Genomic DNA, 23,994 nt, shown 5'->3' on the forward strand with positions numbered 1-23,994 from the left:
AGGGGGTGTGATGCATATCATTTCTGAAATCACCAGCAGCTAGCGATGCTTGGTTATTCTGAATGCACAGAAGTTTCATTGTTTGTCAATTTTATCCACGACCTTCATGTATTTATAGGAAATTATTTTCAATACTATGATTTTCACTCTCAATGTCTATTATCCTCTTTGATTATCTTGCATTGCGGAATTGTTGTACGATTTGAAGTATCGATTGAGAAACTAAGCGTCTAAATGCCAAGTAATTTGTCCGAGAATTCGACACTTTGGTTTAGGAATTCAGTACTATTTTCTTCATCGTACTATGTTGAGTTTGTTGCGGAGGAAGTATCGACTATCTTTCTAAAAGGACAAGAAGCCGTGTGATCATAATGCGCTACTACTTTCTTCATGTTTATATGGGAGAATGGATTGGTTAAAGAGGACAAGCAAGTACAGTACCATTTTAATTTGAAGTGGTACAATATGTTTTGTTTTTGTGAGAAAACTTTTTAATATAGAACTTAGAGATTTACATATATTTGACTCATTCATGGAATGAACACACGCTATGGAGGAACTTTCTAATCAACCCATTTCTAAGATACTCCCTCTGTTCGGAAATACTTGTCATAGAAATGGTTGTATCTAGACTTATTTTAGTTTACTAGGACAAGTATTTTCGAACGGAGGAAGTATGTGTTTTGTTTACAGGTGTCTCTTAATGGGCAATTCCCAACCAAAAAGAAAACGACCGACCACTAAATTATGAAACTATGATCCAAACAGGGCTTTTGCCACTAAATTATATAGTTTTGGAATTTTGGATCATCGTTTCATAATTTAGTGTCTCTTAATGGGCAAGAGCCTCTGGACAAAGCGACAACATGCATGCGGCCGGGCTGCTGCACAGGATCCTTGAAGCGCAGTCTCTTCGCTCTTGTTGAAGTAGCAGTAGCTCTTGTTGAGGGCTCTTGCTGCTCAGGTAATATCCATGCCCATGCCCATTACGACTTTTCTGGACTGGCGTCTTGCCGCTTTAGCTCCCAACTCTTATCCTATCTTTTTCTCTCCTCCTCCCTTTCTCCGCCTACCTCTTCTCCTCAATCTATTTGATTTCTCTCCTCCTTCTTCTCCTTTCCGTTCTTCGCAGTCTGTTTCCTTGGTTGCTTTGCTGCTTCTGCTGTTCTTGAGGATCTGTTCTTGAAGAAGAGGCTGATGGAGGGGCAAGATCTGGTGAAGGAGCAAGACAACAGAGTGCTCACGATTCCTCCAGGATCTCTTCAACCGGATCCCGGGATTGAAATCAATATGCAAAGCTTATCAATCCAAGATCCAGAAGTTCTTCATATTCAGGCAGACCAAAATAAGGAAGAGCAGGGACAATATAGCAGGTACAATATACTTATGAAGCTTGCGGTTACTGGAGGATCTCCGAGAGTTCTCTCTCTACAAGTGGTGCAGCAGTCCATGTCTCGGGCCTGGAGAGAAAATTATCATGGGATTTCGCAGCTTTCAAGGTACATCTTTGTTGCGCATTTCCGCTCTTTGGAGGCAGCCATGTTTGTGATTACTCGTCAGCCCTGGAGTATGGGTTTGGATAATTTCTTACTTGAGTGGATGGATCCAGAGGATCAGACTAGAAATATTCAGGACTACAAGTTTGATGTAATCTTTGTCACTGTCCGTGTGTATGGTGTTCCTCCAAGATTCAGATCCCAAGAGTTGTTAACTAAGATTTTGCAAAGTGTTGGTCAATTATCAGAATTTCATCCATTCAGTCAGGCTATGATTCATGCAAAACCAGATTACATGTGGGGTACAATCAAGGCTAAGGTAAATATCTCAGTAAGAGATAGGATTTGGGTCTCTTTTGCCAAAGATCTTGCTGCTTGGATATACTTGTTTTATGAAAGGATTGGTCGAATTTGCACTTTCTGTGGGCTCATGTTTCATAGTGTTCAGTATTGTCCTACTAGGAACAATCTCCTCATTTCAAGGCAAAGGCTCCAGATTTCTCTTGATCAAATTCCTTCAGTTAGGTTTGGTCAATGGATGGTTAATGTCGATCTCATTCCGAAACACTTGAACTCTGAAATACAGGAGGATATGGATTCTTTCTCATCTTTTCTGAATCCGCAGCTAGTTCGATTACAGAAACAATTCATGCAAAGTTCTAAGGGGAAATCTAAGGTCTCTGATGAGGGAGGTGTTTCACAAGTAGTTAATAAAGAATTATCACCGAAGGAAATTAATAAGCAGAGGCAGCAACTTCAGCAAGGTGATACATCAAAATATTCAGAGATGCATTTGCAACAGAAGAAATTTTAGAAGAATGTTGTTCCTTCCATGGTTGCTCAGTCTGCAGACCATGGTCCAAGCGGTGAGGCAATGGTGTCAGCCGAAGTTAGTTTGCCTCCACCTACTGCAGTTAATGAGGATGTGCAAACTAAGCAGTGCAACAGCGCGAGAGGCAATACAGTTCAACTGCTCACATCCTCAGCCCAGCAGTCTGCTTCTTTGTCTGTCCCGACTCAGCTGGGAGATGCAAATCAGTCTGGCCCATTAACTCAGTCTCTTTTAGATCTTCCATACACACCTCATGTTCAAGTAAACATTCTTAAGCAATGTTATGGCCCAGATTTGCATCAGCAGAATATTCAACCTAGTCAGATGCATAAGGGACAGTCTACTTCTTTTGCTCAGTCCCCTTCTATAATCCCCTCGTCTTCAATTCCAGATGCCTTCCGCCAGAATGCACCTACAAATCCTATTTCTCTCCCACATTTGCCCAGTCTACCCACACACTCTACTGCTCACATCATTCAGACTTCTACTGCTACTACAATTTCAGCTGCTATGGAGGACAAAATTCGTAGTGAGAAAGAGTCTTTTATTCCTCTTTCTCCCCATAAGTCTCCTCCATCAGATTCCCACCGCCTTTCGCTGGCCTCTCCTAGATTCAGTCCCAAAAGGCCGTCAGAATCGCTCTCTGGTTTGGCTCTCCCACCGCCAAAGCGGCTCGGGGTGCCTGGTGATGGAGAAGGTGCTGAAGCGCAGAAGGGTTTCGCGGCTGATGCGGGTCCGATCGGAGTCGTGTCTCGTCCCAAGAGGCAGACTCATACTGGATTGGGCATTCTCGGAGCTCCGCCTGCCGATGTTCTTGTCCACGGCCCAGCAGCTCAAGCTGGTACTTTGGGAGCTGCCACGGTTGCCCTTGCTACACCCAAACATACATCAGATAAGGGAGCCAGCTGTCGTTTTGGACTTAGCAAGTGGGACGTTCCTCCATCTGGGAAGCGTACGGGTATGCGTCCCCATTTCAGTGGGATTTCTCGCCATCGTATTAGTCATTCCACTTGGCACCGTTCTGATGGCACCTCTCAAATGGGTTACAGCGCTGCTATGTGTGGAAGCAGCAGTAAGGTTATGACAAGCATGAATCTCGGGACCTCTATTAGTCGGAGCGGAATGGTTGAACAACGGAGCAATGAGGCAGCTGCTTGCTATGACCCATGGCCAATTCGGACTCCTACAGGATCTATTTCTGCAGATTCAGACAATTCCCGTCAAGGGGCTTTCTCTCCTCCTCAAGTGGATCATTTTAACAACAGGGGTGACTTGTCTGGAGCCGGAGCTCAAACCATGATGGAAGCTCAGGATAACCTTAGTTCCTCTCGTCATGGCGGCACAGTGGATCTCAAGGGCAGTCAAACCGCGGATGAAGTGGACTTTCGTGGTCAACAGATTGCAGACATGGCTCACTCCTCTTCTTGGGCAGCGGCGCATGGCCCTAACGCGCCTCGGGCGCCATGAGAGCCATTGCTTGGAATTGCCGAGGTATGGGCCGGGGCCTCGGCAATGACCGTATGCTTTAATTGGCTAATTTGATGCGGTCCGCGAAATCTCAGGTAACGTTTGTTTCTGAAATCAAATCCTCCAAAGTTTGTTCTGTTGATTTGGTTAATAGGTTTAATGTTGCTAATGGTTTTGTTGTTCCTTCTAGAGGTGCTTCGGGAGGGCTTTGGCTGATGTGGACCGATGATCTTAAAGTCTCTGTTCATAGTGCTGCTTTCCACTACATATTAGCTAAAGTAGTTCATGTAGCTTCGGGGGTCAAATTTTGTTTGATTTGTATATATGGTGACCCGTACCATAGGCAAACTAGTGCCATCTGGGATCAAGTTTCTACTTTTGTGTATGATAATCTGGGTATCCCCATGATGTGTTTGGGGGACTTGAATGACATCCTGTATGATATTGATGGTTGTAATGGCTATGTGAATTACTATCGTATGCATGCTTTCCGTTCCCTTGTCAAAAATTGTGGTTTGTTTGATATTGGTTATTGTGGTCCAGCCTATACTTGGCGCGGTAGACAACACACTTCTAAACCTATTTATAGACGCCTTGACCGTTGTTTAGTTAATTCGGAGTGGTGCATGCATTACCCTAATACCAAGGTTCTTAATCTGCCTATTATTTTGAGTGATCATGCCCCCATTTTGGTGTCTACTGAAGGTAATTTTGTCAAGCCTCGGCAAACTTTCAAATTTGAAAATTGGTGGTTGATGGAGAAAGATTTTCATGCCTTTGCTAAATCTGCCTGGAATTCTAGTCCCTCACATTCTTTTGCAGCAAAATCCTCTTCTTTGGCAGGGTCTTTGAAAATGTGGTGCAAGAAGAAGAAGCCTTTTCAGAATGATCTTTTGGACTTGGAAGCTCGTATCAATCAACTGCAGCAACTTCCTTTACAACAACAGGACCATAATTTGGAAACTTCTCTCACTAATAGGTATGAGTTCACTCTTTCTAAACTTAATCAGTTCTATAAGCAACGTAGTAAGAACAAATGGGCTGTTGCTGGTGACCGTAATACTATTTTTTTTTCACCAAGCTGTTGTTAAGCGTAGGAAGAGAAATACCATTTGCTCTGTTAAGGATGAGAATAATATGATTCATTTCAATCCCGCTGCTATCACGAATACCTTTGTTAAATACTTTCGCTACATTTTCTCTTCCCCGAATGATAATGTGGGTAATCCTTACCTTTCAACACAATGGCCCAATGGCTCTTTGGATCCCACCAATGCTCTGCCTGACAATCATGAGATTTTGCAGATTCTAAAGGATATGAAACCTAATGCTTCTCCAGGTCCGGATGGTTTTAATGTTGAGTTCTATTTAGCTACTTGGGACTGGATTGGAGACGAGGTAACTCAGCTTGTTGTTAGTTTTTATCTTTCTGGAGTTCTTCCTCCTCATATTAATAACACCAACATTGCTCTCATTCCTAAAAAACTTGTTCCTCAAGTGCCTATGAATTACAGGCCTATTAGTCTTTGTAATGTTGTTTATAAGATCATTGCTAAATCTCTTGCTAACAGGATTAAACCTCACCTTCCTGATTATATAGATCCTGCCCAACAGGCTTTCATTGAGGGTAGAAGAATTAGTGATAATATTATAATTGCTCAAGAGATAGCTCACTCTTTCTCTCTCAAATCTTGGAACATGATGCCTTCATGTTAAAAATTGATCTTGCTAAAGCTTTTGATAGACTTGAGTGGGACTTCATTGTTCTTGCGCTTACTCGTAAATGGCTGCATGCTCATTTCATTAACTTAGTGCATGCATGCATCTCTTCTCCCACTTTTTCTGTTCTTATTAATGGGCAGCCTTCTCGTAAATTTAAAAGTTTTCGAGGGATTCGACAAGGCTGTCCCATGTCCCCTTACTTGTTTGTTATTGCCATTAATGAACTTTCGATTGCTCTTAATGAGGCGCTTCAGGCTAACCATTTGCAGGGTATTTCTCTTGGTCCAAGTTGCCCTTTGGTTCATTCACTTCTATTTGCAGATGACCTTTTGGTTTGTGGTCAGGCCACCCATCATGAAGCTCAAACTATGGCGAATCTTATTCGGCAATTTTGTGATCTCTCTGGCCAAACTCACAACTGGAGCAAATCTGCAATCTTGTTTAGCTCGCACGTTTCTCAGGCTACTATTCAAGATATTAAGCATATTTTCCCTGTTTCTAATCTTGATGCTAATTTCACTCATCTTGGTCATCCTCTCATTCTCCCTGCTAATAATAGATTGGCTGCTTACAATTTTGTCCTTGATAAATTTTTAAATAAGCTGCCTTCTTACAAAGCAAACATGCTCTCTCATGCTGCTAGACTTGAACTAATTCACTCAGCTTTCTCGGCTATTCCCGTTTATTACATGGCAAATATCTTGTTTTCTAAGAAATTCATTGCTAAACTCACGGCTGTTATAAGAAACTTCTGGTGGACAGGTGTTCGAGAGACTGACTCTAAAAAGAGTCTTTGCCTTAGGGCCTGGAAAGATATTTGTAATTCTAAAACAGAAGGTGGCTTGGGTATTAGGAATCTTAAAGCTGTTAATGAAAGCCTCATTCTCTCAGCTGCTTGGAGGTTAGCTAAAGCCCCTTCTTCTCATCTATACCTTGTGCTTAAGGCTAAATACTTCCCTGACACTTCAATTTGGAGAGCCACTAAAACCCCTCCTAAATCTGCTTTTTGGGCCTCTATTTTGAAAATGTTGCCTAAGCTGACATGTCATGCTTTTTATCAACTCACGAGTGGTAATCTTTCTTTGTGGAGCATGCCTTGGTGTAATTTGTGGCATACTATTTATGATTCTCTTATTCCCCAACAAGCTGGTTTTATTTACCCCTCTCTTGTTAGGGAGCTTTGGATGCCTGGTCAAAAAAGTTGGAATCATGATCTCATATTTTCTCTTTTCCAGCAGCCTCTTGCGTCGCAAATTGTTAACACTGAAATTATTGATGATGATGGTCCGGATTTGCTGTGTTGGGATCTCACCCCAAATGGTATTTGCTCTTCTAAATCTGCTTACAAGCTTTGCCTCCAGGAGCTTCATAATAATCCTAGAAATGCCCCTATGGATATTCCTTTGGATTTGAAAGAAGCAAAAAAGTTTGCTCCCTCGTGTTCAAACTTTTGCTTGGAGACTTCTTCGGAGGGCTTTGCCTACGGGCATGAGAGCTGGCCGCTTCTCTGTTCACATCTCTTCATCTTGTTGTAGATGCGGACAGCAGGAGGATGAATTTCACCTCTTTTTTCTCTGCGGCTTCGCGAGAGCAGCATGGTTTTCTTCGCCTTGGTTTATTCGAGCGGATGTTCTTACTCAAGGGCACTCTTCTATGCATTCCATTCTCATCTTTCTTATTAATATGAGTCACCCTCATGCCTCTATTCAGAATGTTCTTAATTTTTTATGGTGCCTGTGGAAAGCTCGAAATGATTTTCTTTTTGATAGGAAAAATCATCTTCCTCATCAGGTTAATATTGCTGCTACAACTTTGGACTTTGGGCATTTGCATAATCTTCACAATCCTTCTTCTGAGCAGCCTCTGTCTACTAATCATCATTCTACTAATATTTTACCTAAGCAGGGCAAAATGCTTAAATCGGATTTGTTAATTTTTGGGACTAAAATTTTCTCTGATGCAACATTTAGATCGTCCAAAATCCCAGGACTCGCTCGAGGACATGTGGGCACAGGTATAGGTGTTTATATTTCCATGCCTTCGGATCAAGGTGAGATTAGTATTCAGGTTCAAGCTTCGGCCTCTTCAACGTCAACTCCCCTTCAAGCTGAGGCAGTTGCCCTTTCTTGTGCAGCTCACCTTGCCGCTCAGCTTAATATTACTAATCCCACATTTCTGACGGACTGTCTTTCTCTTGCTTCTGCTGCTACCTCAAGAAATATTTCAGATTCTCCTGCTCATTGGAACATTAGAAAACAGTTGGCTACTTTTCTCAAAGTTACGTCTAATTTAGCTGCTCAAGTGTTTCATGTTTCCAGGGAAATCAATGGTGTCGCTCATAATCTGGCTCAGCAGGTTTTCCAATCTGTCCGAGAGACGCAAGTTGCTTGTTTTGATCATGCTCACTCAAATTCTCCATGTCCAGTGGTGGCCCTTCTTTCAAACTTTCAACTTGCAGATATTTAACTGCACACAGTGCATTGCTTCTAAGGCAGGTCAAGCGTCTCGGGCACATAATGTTGTTGGCAGTTTTCTTGCCCAACGATTCATTCTGTGGGCTGCTTGTTCGGAGGAGATCAGAGTCTACTTTGTTTTCTTTTTCTCAGATGTTTTCTCCTCTAGTTCTGATCATGTTGCTCACGGCATAGTGCTTCTGGCCACTTTGCCCTACTAGGATCCTTTCTTCAGCTCCTACTCATAATTTCTGCTTCTTTCCATCTTTCGCAGGTCTATGTAATACACTTTGTTCAATCTCTTTGAGCTGTATGAAATATGTGGCACCTTTTGGTGCCTTTGCTTGTTCAAAAAAAAACTAAACTTTGCATCTCTCTCTCTCTCTCTCTCTCTAGCTTTCCGTAAATATGTGATCTGTTCTTCGTGCAATAGAGTGTGTCTTCTTGTGTTTGTGTTTTTCGTGACAGAAAATGGTCTCGTCTTGCCGAGCTGTTTAGCCCAAGCCAGGTCCGTGAGTTGGAAGCAGAAAAGCCTCGGGTCCTTCCCCATTTTGCGGTGCCAGCTCCGTTTTCGTGGTAGCCATCAACGGAGGGAACACAAAGACGCTCGTCAAACAGTTGCCTCTTCCGTGAAAGACAAACCCCGAGAGGTTGCCACAGCCTGAACCAACAGACGGCAGCTCCTGTGCAGCAGCCCGGCCGCATGCATGTTGTCGCTTTGTCCACAGGCTCTTTGCGGTTTCGTGTCATCGAGATCACGTATCTTGTAGAATCTGCTTGACCTGGTCCGTCTGTAGCCATGCATCAAAGGAGGCAAACAAGGGATGAGCGTTCGTCAACCGGTTGCCTCTTATGGGAAAATAGAAAACCTCTGAAAAGTTGACATGCAGCCTGCTCAGGGGTCGCAAAGAGGTTTTCACAGGTCTGCACCAGCCTTGCAGCTACATCTACTGTGCACCGGCCAGCATCGCATATTTGTCTTTTTGCACGGACTTGCAGAGTACTAGTATCTGCGTGCATGCATGGTCTACTTTCTCTCGCAGTTTACACGATGGCTGTTCTTGTGGGAGTACAAGGCACGACCACGGAGTTGTTCATTTTCTGAGTACTATAACCATTTAATAGAGTATGCGATCATTTTATAGATGTCGTTCAAGGTCACAAAATAAACTAGTGGTACTAGCTAGTGTTAAGACGGATGTACACATGTACACTTGTCTTATGTCTAAAACCGTCCTGTTATTACATGTGATAGTATATATGGATACTGCTCCCGCCTTCCACCAACTTGTATGCTACTAGTACTACCTCCGTCTTAGTTTACTGGTCCCTTCATATTTTATGTCAAAATTTGACCTTAAATTTCACTAATAAAATGTTAATGCATGTAACCAAAACTATGTCATTAAAAACTAGGGAAACGTTTACATACGGTTGACCGGCTGAGCGTTCGGCCGGTCACACCGCTCGTTCTCGCTGCAGGCCCACCTTATCCCTTCGCGGGTGTCTTCTTCCTCAATTTGCTGCCTCTCCTTTTCCCCTTCTTCGCCACATGCGCTAGCTACAGCAGCTTCACGGCCTGCTCGGTGCCCAACCTCGCCCTCCACCGTGGCCGGCTAGCCCCTCTCACATCCGTCCCTCTCTTCATTTTTTGCATCCCCACTTGTTCCGGGCGGCCATGGCGCCCAACCTCGCCCTCCACCGTGGCCGGCTAGCCCCTCTCACATCCGTCCCTCTCTTCATTTTTTGCATCCCCACTTGTTCCGGGCGGCCATGGCGCCCAACCCCGCTGCCATGGAAGCCATGGTTGTGCGCCTTCGACCGTCGTCATCCTCCTCGTCATGGCGACGCCATGGCCGTGCTACAAGCTCCAGCTGCCACAGTGGAACCATGTTTGCTGCGTACCCCGGCGGCACCCATGCATCACCGGAGACGGGTTTTGCTGCAACCGACGGTCTGAATCACACGGAACCGGCGAGTGATCATGTTGGAACCATAGGGAGAGGGCGCTCGCCGGAGTTGTCCTGCGAGGGAAGCTGCGCTCTGTATGCAAGAAAAGCTACAACCAGCATGTGGCGGAGCTGGAACCAACGGTGGAAAATGTTACAACCGGTTGTTAGTTTTGCTGGAACCAGCTAGGCTCTGCCCAGCGAGAGAGAGAGAGAAGCTGCAACCGGCAGTGAAAAATGCTACAACCTGCGGCCTAGGTAGCTTCAACCGGCAACATAAAAAGTTTCAAAGAACAACGAAGAAGCTGGTCGTCGGGGGACTTCCGCAACATAAGCTGCAACCGGCGGCCTATAAAGCTACAACCGGCGACGGGAAAGCTTCAACCGAAAATACGAAGAAGCTGGTGGTCGGGGCACCGAACACAAAAAAGCTGCAACCGCGGCCTAGAAAGCTTCAACCGGCGACTGGGAAAGCTTCAACCGGCTAATGGAGATTGCAGCAAGGCGAGCTGGGAACTCGGTGCCTATGGTGACCATGGCAGGTGAGGAGGAGATGTGGCTGTGATGGCGGCCAGCGGTGACAACGCCGGGTGGCTGGTGAGGACGGGGCTGAGGACGAGCAAGGCGGCATGGGGTGGCTGGCGAGCGCGGCGTCGTACAAGGCGAGGCGGAACGAAGAAGACGAACGCGAGGGAATCCAATCGAACGGTCGCATGTGTCTGAATCGAGCGGCTGGGGGCAGACCGGCCGAAATTTCGGCCGGTGCGCCGGCGCCTAACAGTCGCCTAAAAACTATGTTCAAATACGAATCCAACAACATAATTGTTTATGACATGCATTTTTTTTGTTAAATCTATGATCAAAATTTAGCACTAAATACAAAACCATGACGGAGGTAGTAGTACTTCATCCTACACTAGCAATGAAGGTTTCTTAATTTTTGCCCAATTTGGTGCCCTACGCCCCTACCCCATCGTGTATCCATCTTCATTAATTGTCACCACCTGAACATTCATCCTGGCAACCCGGCATAAATGAAGTGTGAGCAAATGATTAACCCAAATTTTAAAGCTGCATGCGAAGCATCCAAACCTTAAATGAACGGCGAGTTGCCTGCCGTTGCAAAAGTTCACTCTTGCAGCGAGACGAGGTGTGGCGCTCATAGATTGTGTCGTTCAATGCGACTCTCAAGACCGCCAGCCGCCAGGTCTCTCCCTCCCCATCCGTCTCCTGCATTTATTTCACCCCATGCGACAGTAACCCGTGCAGGTCATTGCATTCAAGCATAGCCCGGGTGAGAAAACTTCATTTCACATACACATGTCTTGTACAGTATAAAAAATCTTAAAAAATATTTAGCATACTGTAGTCATTTGTTCATCTAGTTACAAAAAGACTGCATTCTCACAGCTAAAAAGATACTTTCTGGGCATAACCAAAGAATATGAATTGGCCATGCAGTTAGCAAAATCTTTGAACCCTAGTATTTTTTACTTTAAAACGGGACTCTTACTCTTGTTCATCTGTGCAACAGTTCCAAGCTACCCCTAGAAACAAAAATTAGTCCTTAATTTGTAGGACTGGCCTACAGCGTGAGCATGAGCGTGACTGTACCGTCGCGCAGCGCACATGCAGCTGCGAAAACCTTAGAGCATCTTCAACAACCGCGTTAAATAAGCGCCGCATCGTAAATTTGGTGTTTTAACGCACGCACAATCGGTAGAGGGGCTCTAGCGAACGACAATAAGCGCGCGCGGCATATAAATTTGGGCGCACGGTTCGAATCACCATCTCGCGCTGTGTATTCGGTGCGCTCGCTTCCGCGCACCGCACACTCGAGCGCTCGCGCCGCACTCTCTCCGCCGCGCCACCTTCACCCGCCCATGCCGCCGCCGGCGAATTGACCCGATGGACGCCCGCGCCGGCACCCGCCTCACCCCTTCCTACACCCGCGACCCCTCCGCTGCCGCCGCCGCAAACCCTAGCGCGGGGAGCTTTGGCTTCGCCTCCGCCGGAGCTCCTTCAAGCACCGGCATCGCGGGCGGCCTCTTCATGCCGTTGAAGATCTTGCCAACACCAATGATGCGGCGCGCGGCAATGAAAATGAAGAGGAAGAATTGTCTTCGGAGGAGTCGGATAAATCGAAGGAAGATGAGGATGAAGATGGGGACGAGGCTTGATTGTTGATGTGTCTTTCATTGGTGGGAACTTTTGTGTCATGAACTTGGTTGGATGATGTTGTGGGAATGAATTTGAACTCGTGAGCATGAACTGTTATGTCATCAACTTGTTTGTGTGATTTAAATTATGCCGTATCTTTGTTTTGAGATGTTTGAAATTCATTTTGTGTCCAAAATGCAACATATGGCAAATGCGCCGGCTGCTCGCGCGCACTGCTGGAGCCACGCGTGCTGCATTTTACTGCCGCTGCTGGAGCCAGCGCTCCCCGCCGCGCCAAACCAGGCAATTGGCTCGCTGTAAAGTGTTTTTTAGCGCGGCTGTTGGAGATGCTCTTAAGACTGTGGAAAGCTCAGTGCCTCCTTTTTTGTCCGTCTTCTCTCCAAGACTCTGCCTTTCCATTTCTCTTGGCTGCCTTTCTCCCTGCCAATAGTCGACAAGAGCACGATCGCCACGGCGACGAAACACATGTCAATCTCTTGCGCGCCGACGGCCGTGCTGGCTACGAACGAGGTCGAGGGGACGGCGGAGCCGCCGTCTGGGTGGCCGCAGATCGCCACCACCTCCTCCGCGACCAAGATAAAGCGCCGGCCAGCCGGGACACAAGGTAATCAATCGACGCCGATACATACATTCATAGCTACTACGTAGATCGGTGCCAAGATTTATTAGCCTGCGGTGTGTATGTGGAAGAGCAACTCACATCCATGGACGTCGCGGCGCGCAGACCCGGACGCGGAGGCGGAGGTGGTGTCGCTGTCCCCGCGGACTCTGCTGGAGCCGAAGACGTACGTGTGCGAGATCTGCAACAGGGGCTTCCGGCGGGGGCCGAACCTACAGATGCACCGGCGGCGGCACGGCGTGCCGTGGGAGCCGCTGCAGAAGCGGGAGGCCGGCAAGGCGGCGCCGCCGGGCCGGAAGCGGGTGTTCGTGTGCCCGGAGCCCAGCTGCCCGCGCCACCACCCCTCCCATGCCCTCAGCGGCGCCACCGCCATCAAGCGCCACTTCCGCCGCGAGCACGGCGCCAACCGCCAGTGGCCCTGCTCCCGCTGCTCCAGAGCCTTCGCCGTCCACGGCGACTACAAGGCCCACCTCAAGACCTGCGGCGGTAGCCGCACCCGCGCCCGCTTGCTCCGCTACCCCTGCCACTGGGGCCGCGTCTTCTTCCGGTACGTAGTTCACGCTGTGATCATTGGTGCCCGGCCGCGTCTAAAACTCTGAATGCGGTGCAGGGTGGACACGTTCGCATATCACCAGCAAACGTGCCGCGCCGTTCCCCCACAGGCGGACGTGCCGTCGGCGCGGGTGTGCGGCGCGTTGTCCGAGCCGCAGCAGCCGGCGACAACACCGTCCCTGTCCAGCTTCGCCAGCCCATCCAGTGGCATCCTCATCGGCGCGGTGATTTGGCCCGGCAACGCGGCAACGCGGAGCCCGACCGTCCCCACGTTCGACGGGTTCTTGCCGCCGCCAGACACCAGTCGCAGCGGGCGCGACCTCGAGCTGCAGCTCATGCCGCCATCGTGCCACGCAGCGCCGCGCTCACCGCCGGCGCCCATTTCGCGGGGAGACGAGGACGTCGTCCAGCTGCAGCTTTCCATAGGCCTATGCAGCAGCGACAACCGTCGGGGAGAGGAGTTCAGGCCGTCGTCATTCCAGGCGCCACGTGGTCGAGCCCGGTGGCGGCGTGCAGTCCGCCTCCAGGGAGGAGCAGGAGGAGCTGCGGCCGGTGAAGGCGGAGCTGCAGCCACGTGCTCTCCATCGTCACCGACCCCCTCATCCTCGATGGCATACCGCGGCGGCGTCACCAGCCTGCAATGGGCGATGCGTAGCTTGCCATCTTGGACCGCCTCTTAATTATAGTTGCCTTCCTGTTTTTACCGCGCGGTGAGGTGTGGTGCAGTTGATGCGTGTTAGTGTTTAGTCTTCTGATCGACCTGCATGAAAGCTAAGCAATATGGTAGTCTTCTGATCGAGCAGCTAGTTTGTGACGGATGTCCTTTCCTATTGGATTTTCTTCAAACAATCTCACTCTCATCTATCTTAGCCGGAGCTGGGGAGAGTACATGTTGCTACCTGCAAATTGACGGTCAGGTGTACCAAAACATGCCCAGAAACCGGCTTAGCACGCATACTGGAGGTTGGTTTTAATTAGATAAACCCGCTAGGACGAGGAGTAGAGAACACCCAATTTCATAGTACTAATGGTGCTCAGCTGTTCATACGAGAGACATGCATTAACCCATAGCAAACTCTAGCAAAGTAGCGGAACTAGTGCACCGGAAGCGGCGAGGGAAGCGAGCGGAGACCATGCTGGCCGCCACGTGCAGGTGCACGATGCAAACAAAGAGACATGAAACACGTTTGCCTACACGCCTTGGGTAGGGCTAGACCAAAAGCTCGTAGCTCGCGAGCTTAATGAACGCTCGATAGTTCGGCCTGTTAAGTTCGTAACTCGCTTCTTAATGAGCAGAGCCAATCATTGATTTCATCCCGTTAAGCTTGAGCTTAACGAGCGAGCTAACGGGTTTCATGAGTAGCTTGTTAAGCTCGTTACTAACAACACAACACATATTTTCATCTTACGTGACAAACTTTTTGTAGCACATCAGCGCATCTATTCAGTCTAATCGACATATGAGGCAACAAACTACTGCATTTTTTGTAGTCACCATATTTCATCTTGAAAACCACACGTACATATTCATCATGTATATCGTAACACATTAAAATCTGTTAACGAGCGTTCACGAGCTTAACGAGCTTCAAACGAGCCGAGCCGAGCAGGGTTCTCTGCTCGTTAATCTTAACGAGCCTTAACGAGCACGAGCTTAACGAGCACGACCTTAACGAGCCGAGCTGATCGTTAGTCCACCCCTAGCCTTGGGATGCGTATGGTGGGCTGCATACAACCCAATCAGGTCTGGGCGGGATGATAGTGGGCCGTTTGTGGTTGCGTGCAAGCAGGCCTGGCTTGCATCGGGGCGGAACTTAAAGCACCCCAGAGTCTGGCTCGCTGGCAACGCTCGAACCGTCTGTTTCCAGCGAGCCAGGCTGAGTCGGGCGCAAAAGGAAGACGCGGTGTAGGGCACGTTGCAGGGGGGTCTGGTCGGAGATGGACGGAGGGGAATTCGATGGAGGCGAGATGGCGCGAAATATACCATCACCACCCCTTTTACTCGCTCACCCCTGGCTCTAGGACAAGCCCTCATCTATCATTGGCACCGCATGCGGGGCCGACTCAGATCTGTGGCTGCGACGGCGGCGCGGCAGCAGCACTCCCCGGCAACGGCAACTGCTTCTTTCCTTCTTCTTTGATTTCGTCCAGCCATCTTCGTCTCGGCCATGTCTCCCCCGACCCCGAAGCTGGTAAGCTACCCCCTCCCCCTCCTCGATAGATCGTTCGGTAGGAGCGTTCAGGGTCGATTGCGCCATTGATGACCGCATCATGGATGTCACTTAGGTTGTGAGTGAACGAACGAAGCTTCTAATTCAGGCAACAACACCGATAGCTGTGGTTCTGGCCTGGATTATGTTGGTCCATAAGATGTGTTCATTGGAATGGCAAACCTCTCATCCGGTATGGTCCGATGGTAATCCGAGATCAGGAGAGGATAGCGAATCTGAACTGCATCTACAACTGCAATGACAGATGCTCTATGGATGCTTCAAATGAAAAGAGCACCTTTCACCAGGCTTGTGAAGACGTTCAGGAGCAGGGGGCTGCTAGAAGGTAGCACCCACACCACCGTGGAAAAGAAAGTAGCCATGTTCCTCCATGTTATTGGTCATAACCAGAGGTTCAGGGTTGCACACAACACCTTCAGGAGATCAATGGAGACCATCTCCAGGCACTTCAAAAGCAAGTGCTCTATACTGTTGGGGAGCTCAGAGCAGAGATGATTAGGTTGCCAACCGGCCGGACTCCTACCAAGATTCGCACTAGCCCAAGATGGTATCCATACTTCAAGGTGAGCACTGACAATATGTAGCTCATCCCTTGATGTGTTGTTAGTGTTCTGCTGTAGCCATAACATCATCTTGTAATGCCATTTCAGGATTGCATTGGGGCAATAGATGGTACTCATGTCACTGCCAAAGTGTCGAGGTCACAACCTGCATCATATAGAGTGAGAAGCACTACACAAGCCTGAAGTGCGTACTGTTGTTGACTTTGATCTGAAGTTCACATATATGATAGCTGGCTGGGAAGGATTACCACATGATGCTAACATTCTTAGTGACAGCATGAGTCATCATGATGGCATCAACATCCCTGATGGCAAGTTCTACTTAGGAAATGTTAGTTATGCATGTCGGCCTGGTGTTCTTCCACCCTTTAGGAAAACCAGGTACCATCTGAACGAGTTCTCTGGTAGGTACTATCCTAGGACTCCTCACGAGTTGTTCAATCTCACACACTCCAACCTTAGAGTTCTGGTTGAGAGGGCATTTGGAGCTCTGAAGAATAGGTTCAAGATCCTGGATCATAAGCCATTCCACCCTTACCCTACCCAGGTCAAGCAGAAGAAGAGGAAGAGGAAGAGGAAGAGGAAGAGGAAGAGGAAGGAGGAAGAGGAAGAGGAAGAGGAAGAGGAAGAGGAAGAGGAAGAGGAAGAGGAAGAGGAAGACGAAGACGAAGACGAAGACGAAGACAAAGACAAAGAGGAAGACGAAGACGAAGAGGAAGACGAAGAGGAAGATGAAGACGAAGAAGAAGACGAAGACGAAGAAGTCATGAAGAGGGTGAATTTCCACCTAGTTGGCATAATTGAACTGTCCCCTATTCAGCCATATTGGCTCTCAATAACTTGTACTGTCATTTGCTAGTAGTTAGGATAAACTGCCATTTGTTTCCTAGCTAGGACAAGGCAATGTTCAGTGTGTGTATGGTAAGGTCACCACTACTAAAAAGTGGTAATCACACATCTTTAGCCATTTGCAACCAAACAATGTGTTGTTTGTGTAACACCAACGACGGAGGCAACCAAACAACGTGCTAACGAATTGCTCCCCTCATGCATGAAGCCTATCGGGCCCGTGGGACTAGGGGTGCCCAGGCCCATCTGCCTGTGGCCCAAGACGCGGTGCATGCTGTGGGCCCAGCACAACCAATTTCCAAGACTTCACAAGAAGGGCCGTTGCGAGGGCCCCCGCCTCGCGTGGCGCACATCGCTACGGACTCTCCAAGGACCTTATGCAGGGCAGCCTCCTGAAGCTACCTTTGGAGGCCCCTCACGGGCAGGTATGCCAAGGCTATCCTCGCACTGCACTTGGGTGTCGCGAGCCACGACAAGCGTCGCTAGGAGCCGTGCCAGTGAGCATGGATGGTGAAACCTTCCTCTTTGGTGCTAAGGGAGCAGCGCCAGCTCGTGGGTTCCTAAGGCGATCCCAAAGGTTGCTGCTTCGGTGCTAGAAGATCAAGATGGCGGGCTTTTCAACATGGACGTCACCGCCGAGCCCACCAGCACGTCATGGCATGGAGCTTTGGCAGGCGAAGACCACTTTTGTGAGATAAGTTGTACTCCTATTCCCCTTCGAATTTGGCCATTGTGGGCACCCTTCCCGCCTAGTGTTTTGGGGGAAGAGGACCGGGCCAAGTATAAAGAGAGAGGAGGCACCACCTTACAGGGGGATTGGATCCTGATCGGCTCGACCAACAAGAGCTAGCAAGAGCCCACCTTTGTACTCTCATACTCACCCTCCCTCATGAGGCAATCAAACCACAAAGTAGGAGTGGGGTCTTACACCGCAAGGTGGCCCAAACCTGAAACTGCGATGTTCTTTGTTTCTCTTCCTTCGGGCACGCCGGAGCTTCGTCATGGAGTAGGGAGTAGCAGGCAGGGTGAAGCGAGGTACTGCGATTACACCCTAGAGTTCGAACCTTTCTTGGGCCCGCGGAGCCCTGATTCTCACAATTGGCCTGTCAGGTAGGGGTGCTACGTCTTGAGCTTGCGTTGGTTTTCCTTGAAGAGGAAAGGGTGATGCAGCAATAGTAGCATAAATATTTCCCTCAGTTTTTGAGAACCAAGGTATCAATCCAGTAGGAGGCTCCTCAAAAGTCCCACGCACCTACACAAACAAACAAAGAACTCGTAACCAACGCAATAAAGGGGTTGTCAATCCCTTCACGGCCACTTGCGAAAGTGAGATATAATAGAGATATTATGATAAGATAAATATATTTTTGGTATTTTATAATATAGATGAAAAAAGTAAAGATGCAAATAAAAGTAGATTGGAAACTTATATGATAAAAGATAGACCCGGGGGCCATAGGTTTCACTAGAGGCTTCTCTCAAGATAGCATAAGTATTACGGTGGGTGAACAAATTAATGTCGAGCAATTGATAGAAAAGCGAATAATTATGAGATTATGTAAGCATGATCATGTATATAGGCATCACATCCGTGACAAGTAGACCGACTCCTGCCAGCATCTACTACTATTACTCCACACATCGACCGACTCCTGCCTACATCTAGAGTATTAGGTTCATAAGAACAGAGTAACGCCTTAAGCAAGATGACATGATGTAGAGGGATAAACTCATGCAATATGATATAAACCCCATCTTTTTATCCTCGATGGCAACAATAAAATACGTGCCTTGCAACACTTTCTGTCACTAGATAAGGACACCGCAAGATTAAACCCAAAGCTAAGCACTTCTCCCATGGCAAAAAAGATCAATCTAGTAGGCCAAACCAAACTGATAATTCGAAGAGACTTGCAAAGATAACTCAATCATACATAAAAGAATTCAGAGGAGATTCAAATATTTCTCATAGATAAACTTGATCATAAACCCACAATTCATCGGTTCTCGATGAACACACCGCAAAAAGAGTTTACATCGAATAGATCTCCACAAGAGAGGGGGAGAACATTGTACTGAGATCCAAAAAGAGAGAAGAAGCCATCTAGCTAATAACTATGGACCCGAAGGTCTGTGGTAAACTACTCACAACTCATCGGAGGGGCTATGATGTTGATGTAGAAGCCCTCCATGGTCGATTCCCCCTCTGGCGGAGCGCCGACGAAGGCTCCAAGATGGGATCTCGCGGATACAGAAGGTTACGGCGGTGGAAATTGTTCTTTGTTGGCTCCCTGGATGTTTTTGGGGTATGTAGGCTTATATAGGAGGAAGAAGTACGTCGGTGGCCGCCCGAGGGGCCCACAAGACAGGGGCGCGCCCTATAAGGGGGGCACCCTACCCTCTCGTGACCGTCTCGGTTGCTTCTTGACTTGCACTCCAAGTCCTCTGTATCACGTTCGTTCCAAAAATCACGCTCCCGAAGGTTTCATTCCGTTTGATATTCCTTTTCTTCGAAATACTGAAATAGGCAAAAAAAACAGCAATACGGGCTGGGCCTCCGATTAGTAGGTTAGTCCCAAAAATGATATAAATGTGTAAAATAAAGCTCATAAACATCCAAAAGGGATAATATAATAGCATGGAACAATAAAAAATTATAGATACGTTGGAGACGTATCAAGCATCCCCAAGCTTAATTCCTGCTCGTCCTAGAGTAGGTAAATGATAAAAACAGAATTTTTGATGTGGAATGCTACCTAGCATAATTCTCAATGTAATTTCCTTTATTGGAGCATGAATGTTCAGATCCAAATGATTCAAAATAAAGTTCATATTGACATAAGAAATGGTGATACTTCAAGCATACTAATCAAAGTAATCATGTCTTCTCAAAATAACATGGCCAAAGAAAGTTATCCCTACAAAATCATATAGTCTAGTTGTTGCTCTATCTTCATCACACAAAGTATTTAATCATGCACAATCCCGATGACAAGCCAAGAAATTGTTTCATACTTTAATAATCTCAAACTTTTTCAACTTTCACGCAATACATGAGCGTGAGCCATGGACATAGCACTATATGTGGAATAGAATGGTGGTTGTGGAGAAGACAAAAAGGGAGAAGATAGTCTCACATCAACTAGGCGTATCAACGGGCTATGGAGATGCCCATTAATAGATATCAATGTGAGTGAGTAGGGATTGCCATGCAACGGATGCACTAGAGCTATAAATATATGAAAGATCAACAAAAGAAACTAAGTGGGTGTGCATCCAACTTGCTTGCTCACGAAGACCTAGGGCCTTTTGAGAAAGCCCATCATTGGAATATACAAGCCAAGTTCTATAATGAAAAATTCCCACTAGTATATGAAAGTGACAACATAGGAGACTCTCTATCATTAAGATCATGGTGCTAATTTAAAGCACAACTGTGGAAAAAGAGATAGTAGCATTGTCCCTTCTCTCTTTTTCTCTCATTTTATTATTTTCTTTTTTTTCTTTTTTTTCTTTGGCCTTGATTTTTTCTTTTTGGCCTTTCTTTTTTTTCCTTTTCCTTTTCTCTTTTTTCTTTTCTTTTTGTAAAGTCTGAAGTCTCATCCCGACTTGTGGGGGAATCATAGTCTCCATCATCCTTTCCTCACTGTGTCAAAACCGGCGGATCTCGGGTAGGGGGTCCCGAACTGTGCGTCTAGGCGGATGGTAAGAGGAGACGAGGGACACAATGTTTTACCCAGGTTCGGGCCCTCTTGATGGAGGTAAAACCCTACGTCCTGCTTGACTGATATTGATGATGTGGGTATTACAAGAGTAGATCTACCATGAGATCAAGGAGGCTAAACCCTAGAAGCTAGCCCATGGTATGATTGTTGTTCATCCTACGGACTAAAGCCATCCGGTTTATATAGACACCGGAGAGGGCTAGGGTTACACAGAGTCGGTTACAATGGTAGGAGATCTACATATCCGTATCGCCAAGCTTGCCTTCCACGCCAAGGAAAGTCCCATCCGGACACGGGACGAAGTCTTCAATCTTGTATCTTCATAGTCTTGGAGTCCGGCCGATGATGATAGTTCGGCTATCCGGACACCCCCTAGTCCAGGATTCCCTCAGTAGCCCCTGAACCAGGCTTCAATGACGACGAGTCCGGAGCGCATATTGTCTTCGGCATTTTAAGGCGGGTTCCTCCTCCGAATAATTTATAGAAGATTATGAACACCAGGATAGTGTCCGGCTCTGCAAAATAAATTCCACATACCACCGTAGAGAGAATAATATTTACACAAGTTCGATCTGCTGACGCATTTTGTGGCGTGGCGTCATACCACAGCCAAGTCTTTATTCGAATCGTTTTTATTATACCACCTCCGTGCGTTTAGCGAAGCGGTTTCCTTGGCACGTCCTGTCGAAGCAGAGATCGTGTTCCCCTTATTCCGGGATTCTCATCAATACGGGCGTGGGTAACCCAACCGCGCCATTGATTGCGGCGCTTTGGGAGATAAGCGAGTTTTATCAGGCTGGTGGGGACGCATGGTTTCGTCCGCCCATATAAGGGGATAAAGATCCACCCTTTTACCTACGCCTTCTTCCTCCTTCGCCTATCCATCTCTGCGAACTCGAGCTCCAGCGCCCAAGTCCGCACATCTCACCTCAACCTTCTCCAACTATGTCCGGAGCGGGAGGCAAGTGGATGGCCTCCTCCGTTACGGAGGGGCATATCCAGAAGCTGCGCAGCGCCGGATACCTGTCCAGCAACATTGCGCACCGGCTCCCCGACAAGGGGGAGCTCATCCCCACCCCCAGGCCCCATGAGAGGGTAGTATTTCTTTCCCATTTCCTCCACGGACTGGGCTTCCCACTCCATCCCTTTGTCCGGGGGCTCATGTTCTACTACGGCCTGGATTTCCATGATCTGGCCCCGAATTTCATCCTTAATATCTCGGCGTTTATCGTCGTGTGTGAGGCCTTCCTCTGCATCAAGCCCCACTTCGGCTTGTGGCTCAAGACCTTCAGTGTCAAGCCGAAGGTTGTGAAGGGAAGCCAAGCGGAGTGCGGAGGCGCCATGGTGGGCAAGATGCCCAACGTTACTTGGCTTGAGGGCACCTTCATGGAAACCATTAAGGGGTGGCAATCGGGGTGGTTCTACATCACCGAGCCGCGTGACCCTGAATGGGCAGCGGCCCCCGAATTCAGATCTGGCATCCCCATACGGCTCACCTCCTGGAAGGAGAGTGGCCGGATATGGGGCGATTCGGAGGAGCTGACCGGACTTCAAGCCTGCATCCAAAAGCTAGTGAAAAAGAAGCTCAAGCTTGTCAACATAGTCCAGGTCATGCTGATCCGCCGGATTCTCCCGTGCCAACAACGGGACTTCAATATGTGGGAGTTCGATCCGGCGCAGCACCGGACTTTGAGCGGGCTCTTCGACACTACGTACGAAGAGGCCTAGAGGGTGCTGCTTAAGGGCGCCGAGGCTCCCGCATCCTCCACCGAAGATCGCGGATTCAGCTCGCAGCGTCCGGCTAGCAAGGTAAGCGATTTTCCCTTTACGGGACGCTTGTTTTTCATAGTTTGACTCTATGTGGGATCTAAACTCCCTCTCCTTTGACAGGACTGGATGAAGAAGGCCGAGCAGACTATCTGTCCGGCCCCTTTGCCAGAAGACCCAGCGGACGCCCGCTTAACAGGGCTGCTGGCTCCGGCACCCCATGTGGTGCCGGAGAAGAAGGCCAAGAAGAAGGCCACCGGCACTCGAAAGAGTTCCCGTTTTCAGGTGTGATCGGGCGATGACACCGAGGCGGACTCCTCCCACGAAGGTGAGAAGGAGAAGAAAGAGGCCTCTCCCCCAGCAGGGGGAGGGAAGAAAAGGAAGGCCTCCCCAACGAGGGAGGCCAAAGGGTCCAAGAAGGGAAGGACTCTTCCCCCGGACTGCTCTGCCAATGCCAACGACGACGACGAGGATTGGCCTCCAAGGGCCAAGCCCCTAGCGAGATCGTAAGTATCCGGACTCCTGAATAACTTCATGATTTTTATTTTCGCCACATGGTATCTTTCTAATGCCGCATACAACCCTGCAGTCCGCCCAAGGAGGATCTTCCCGCTTCGTCGAGCGGGTCCTTGGGTGCGTCAGATATGGATTCCCTTCCGACTGCCTCCTCCCCTCGTGATGCGGAAGATGCCGACGTGGGATCCCGGGAAGGGACCCGCCAGGAGGAGGAGGCCCCGGAGGTGCCGCAGGGCAACCTCCCGGACTTTGCACCGGACTCCGCACCGGAACCTGTAGTGGCTCTGGAGTCCGGCGGGCGACCCCTTCGTAAGAAGGGCAAGACCATGACGCCGGTGGCCTCCGTCCAACCGGAGGTGCCGGATAGCTTGCTGGAGGCGCTCAACGGCGCTTCCATTGAAGAGGAACACCGCACCGTCATGGGTGCGGTGATTCAGAAGGTTCAGCTCGCCAAGAGCGGGCTGACCGAAGCCTGCAGCAGCCTTCTAACAGGCTTTGAGGTAAGAATTGTGATATATGTAAAATAGTACCGCATAGACAGTAGCCCCTGATGCTTGGTTCGGTGTTCGGAAAGAAAAGCCGGACTGAGGATCTAAAAAGATATACGCAGGAGTCATAAAAATATGTCAATATGGGATTGCAGGCTGTGCTGCTGACCTCTGCCGCACTGACTGCGGAGGTCAATACTTTGAAGCAAAGCCTCGAGCGGTCCGAGAACGAGCTCGGCCATGCCAAGAAGCAACTCAAGGACAAGGAAGGTGAGTAACACCTTATTAAAATTGTACCTTACAGAAAAGGATTTGGTTGTAAGAAAAATGACAAGGATAACGTGGGTATTGCAGGGGCCACGAACGAGGTGGCGACCCTGAAGGAGGCGGTGGCCGTGGCCGAACGCAATGCGGCCGCGGAGCGCACCGAACGAGAGAAGCAGGAGGCGCGGGTGGCGGAGGTACAGCAAGAGCTCCAGGCTTTCATGGAAAAACATGAGAGTTTGGGGCGCGACTCCAAGACTCGAGAGTCCGAGCTTGCATCGGCTCTTGAGAGTGCCAAAGCCGCTAAGGCCGAAGCCTAC

General features: G+C 48.4%; 2 protein-coding genes across 2 annotated transcripts; both read left to right on the top strand.

The window, feature by feature from the left end:
* The first annotated feature begins 870 nt into the window (after window positions 1-870).
* On the top strand, window positions 871-4,286 carry LOC119321009. The gene is made up of 3 exons (XM_037594874.1): window positions 871-964; window positions 1,133-3,890; window positions 3,986-4,286. The coding sequence occupies exons 1-2, from the start codon at window positions 871-873 to the stop codon at window positions 2,308-2,310; spliced, it is 1,272 nt and encodes a 423-aa protein (XP_037450771.1). The 3' UTR covers window positions 2,311-3,890; window positions 3,986-4,286.
* Window positions 4,287-11,827: 7,541 nt separating this feature from the next.
* Window positions 11,828-13,951, top strand: LOC119321011 (protein indeterminate-domain 14-like). The gene is made up of 4 exons (XM_037594876.1): window positions 11,828-12,038; window positions 12,531-12,704; window positions 12,825-13,266; window positions 13,330-13,951. The coding sequence occupies exons 1-4, from the start codon at window positions 11,828-11,830 to the stop codon at window positions 13,949-13,951; spliced, it is 1,449 nt and encodes a 482-aa protein (XP_037450773.1).
* The last annotated feature ends 10,043 nt before the right edge of the window (window positions 13,952-23,994 follow it).

Source organism: Triticum dicoccoides, chromosome 6B (genome assembly GCF_002162155.2).
Source record: "Triticum dicoccoides isolate Atlit2015 ecotype Zavitan chromosome 6B, WEW_v2.0, whole genome shotgun sequence".
Classification (NCBI taxonomy): Eukaryota; Viridiplantae; Streptophyta; class Magnoliopsida; order Poales; family Poaceae; genus Triticum; species Triticum dicoccoides.

Coding starts and splice junctions, on each gene's coding strand:
- LOC119321009 (XM_037594874.1), top strand. CDS start 871: ATGCGGCCGGGCTGCTGCACAGGATCCTTGAAGCGCAGTCTCTTCGCT. Junction 965..1,132: donor TGAGGGCTCTTGCTGCTCAG/GTAATATCCATG, acceptor CGTTCTTCGCAG/TCTGTTTCCTTGGTTGCTTT.
- LOC119321011 (XM_037594876.1), top strand. CDS start 11,828: ATGGACGCCCGCGCCGGCACCCGCCTCACCCCTTCCTACACCCGCGAC. Junction 12,705..12,824: donor CCGGCCAGCCGGGACACAAG/GTAATCAATCGA, acceptor CGCGGCGCGCAG/ACCCGGACGCGGAGGCGGAG. Junction 13,267..13,329: donor TGGGGCCGCGTCTTCTTCCG/GTACGTAGTTCA, acceptor AATGCGGTGCAG/GGTGGACACGTTCGCATATC.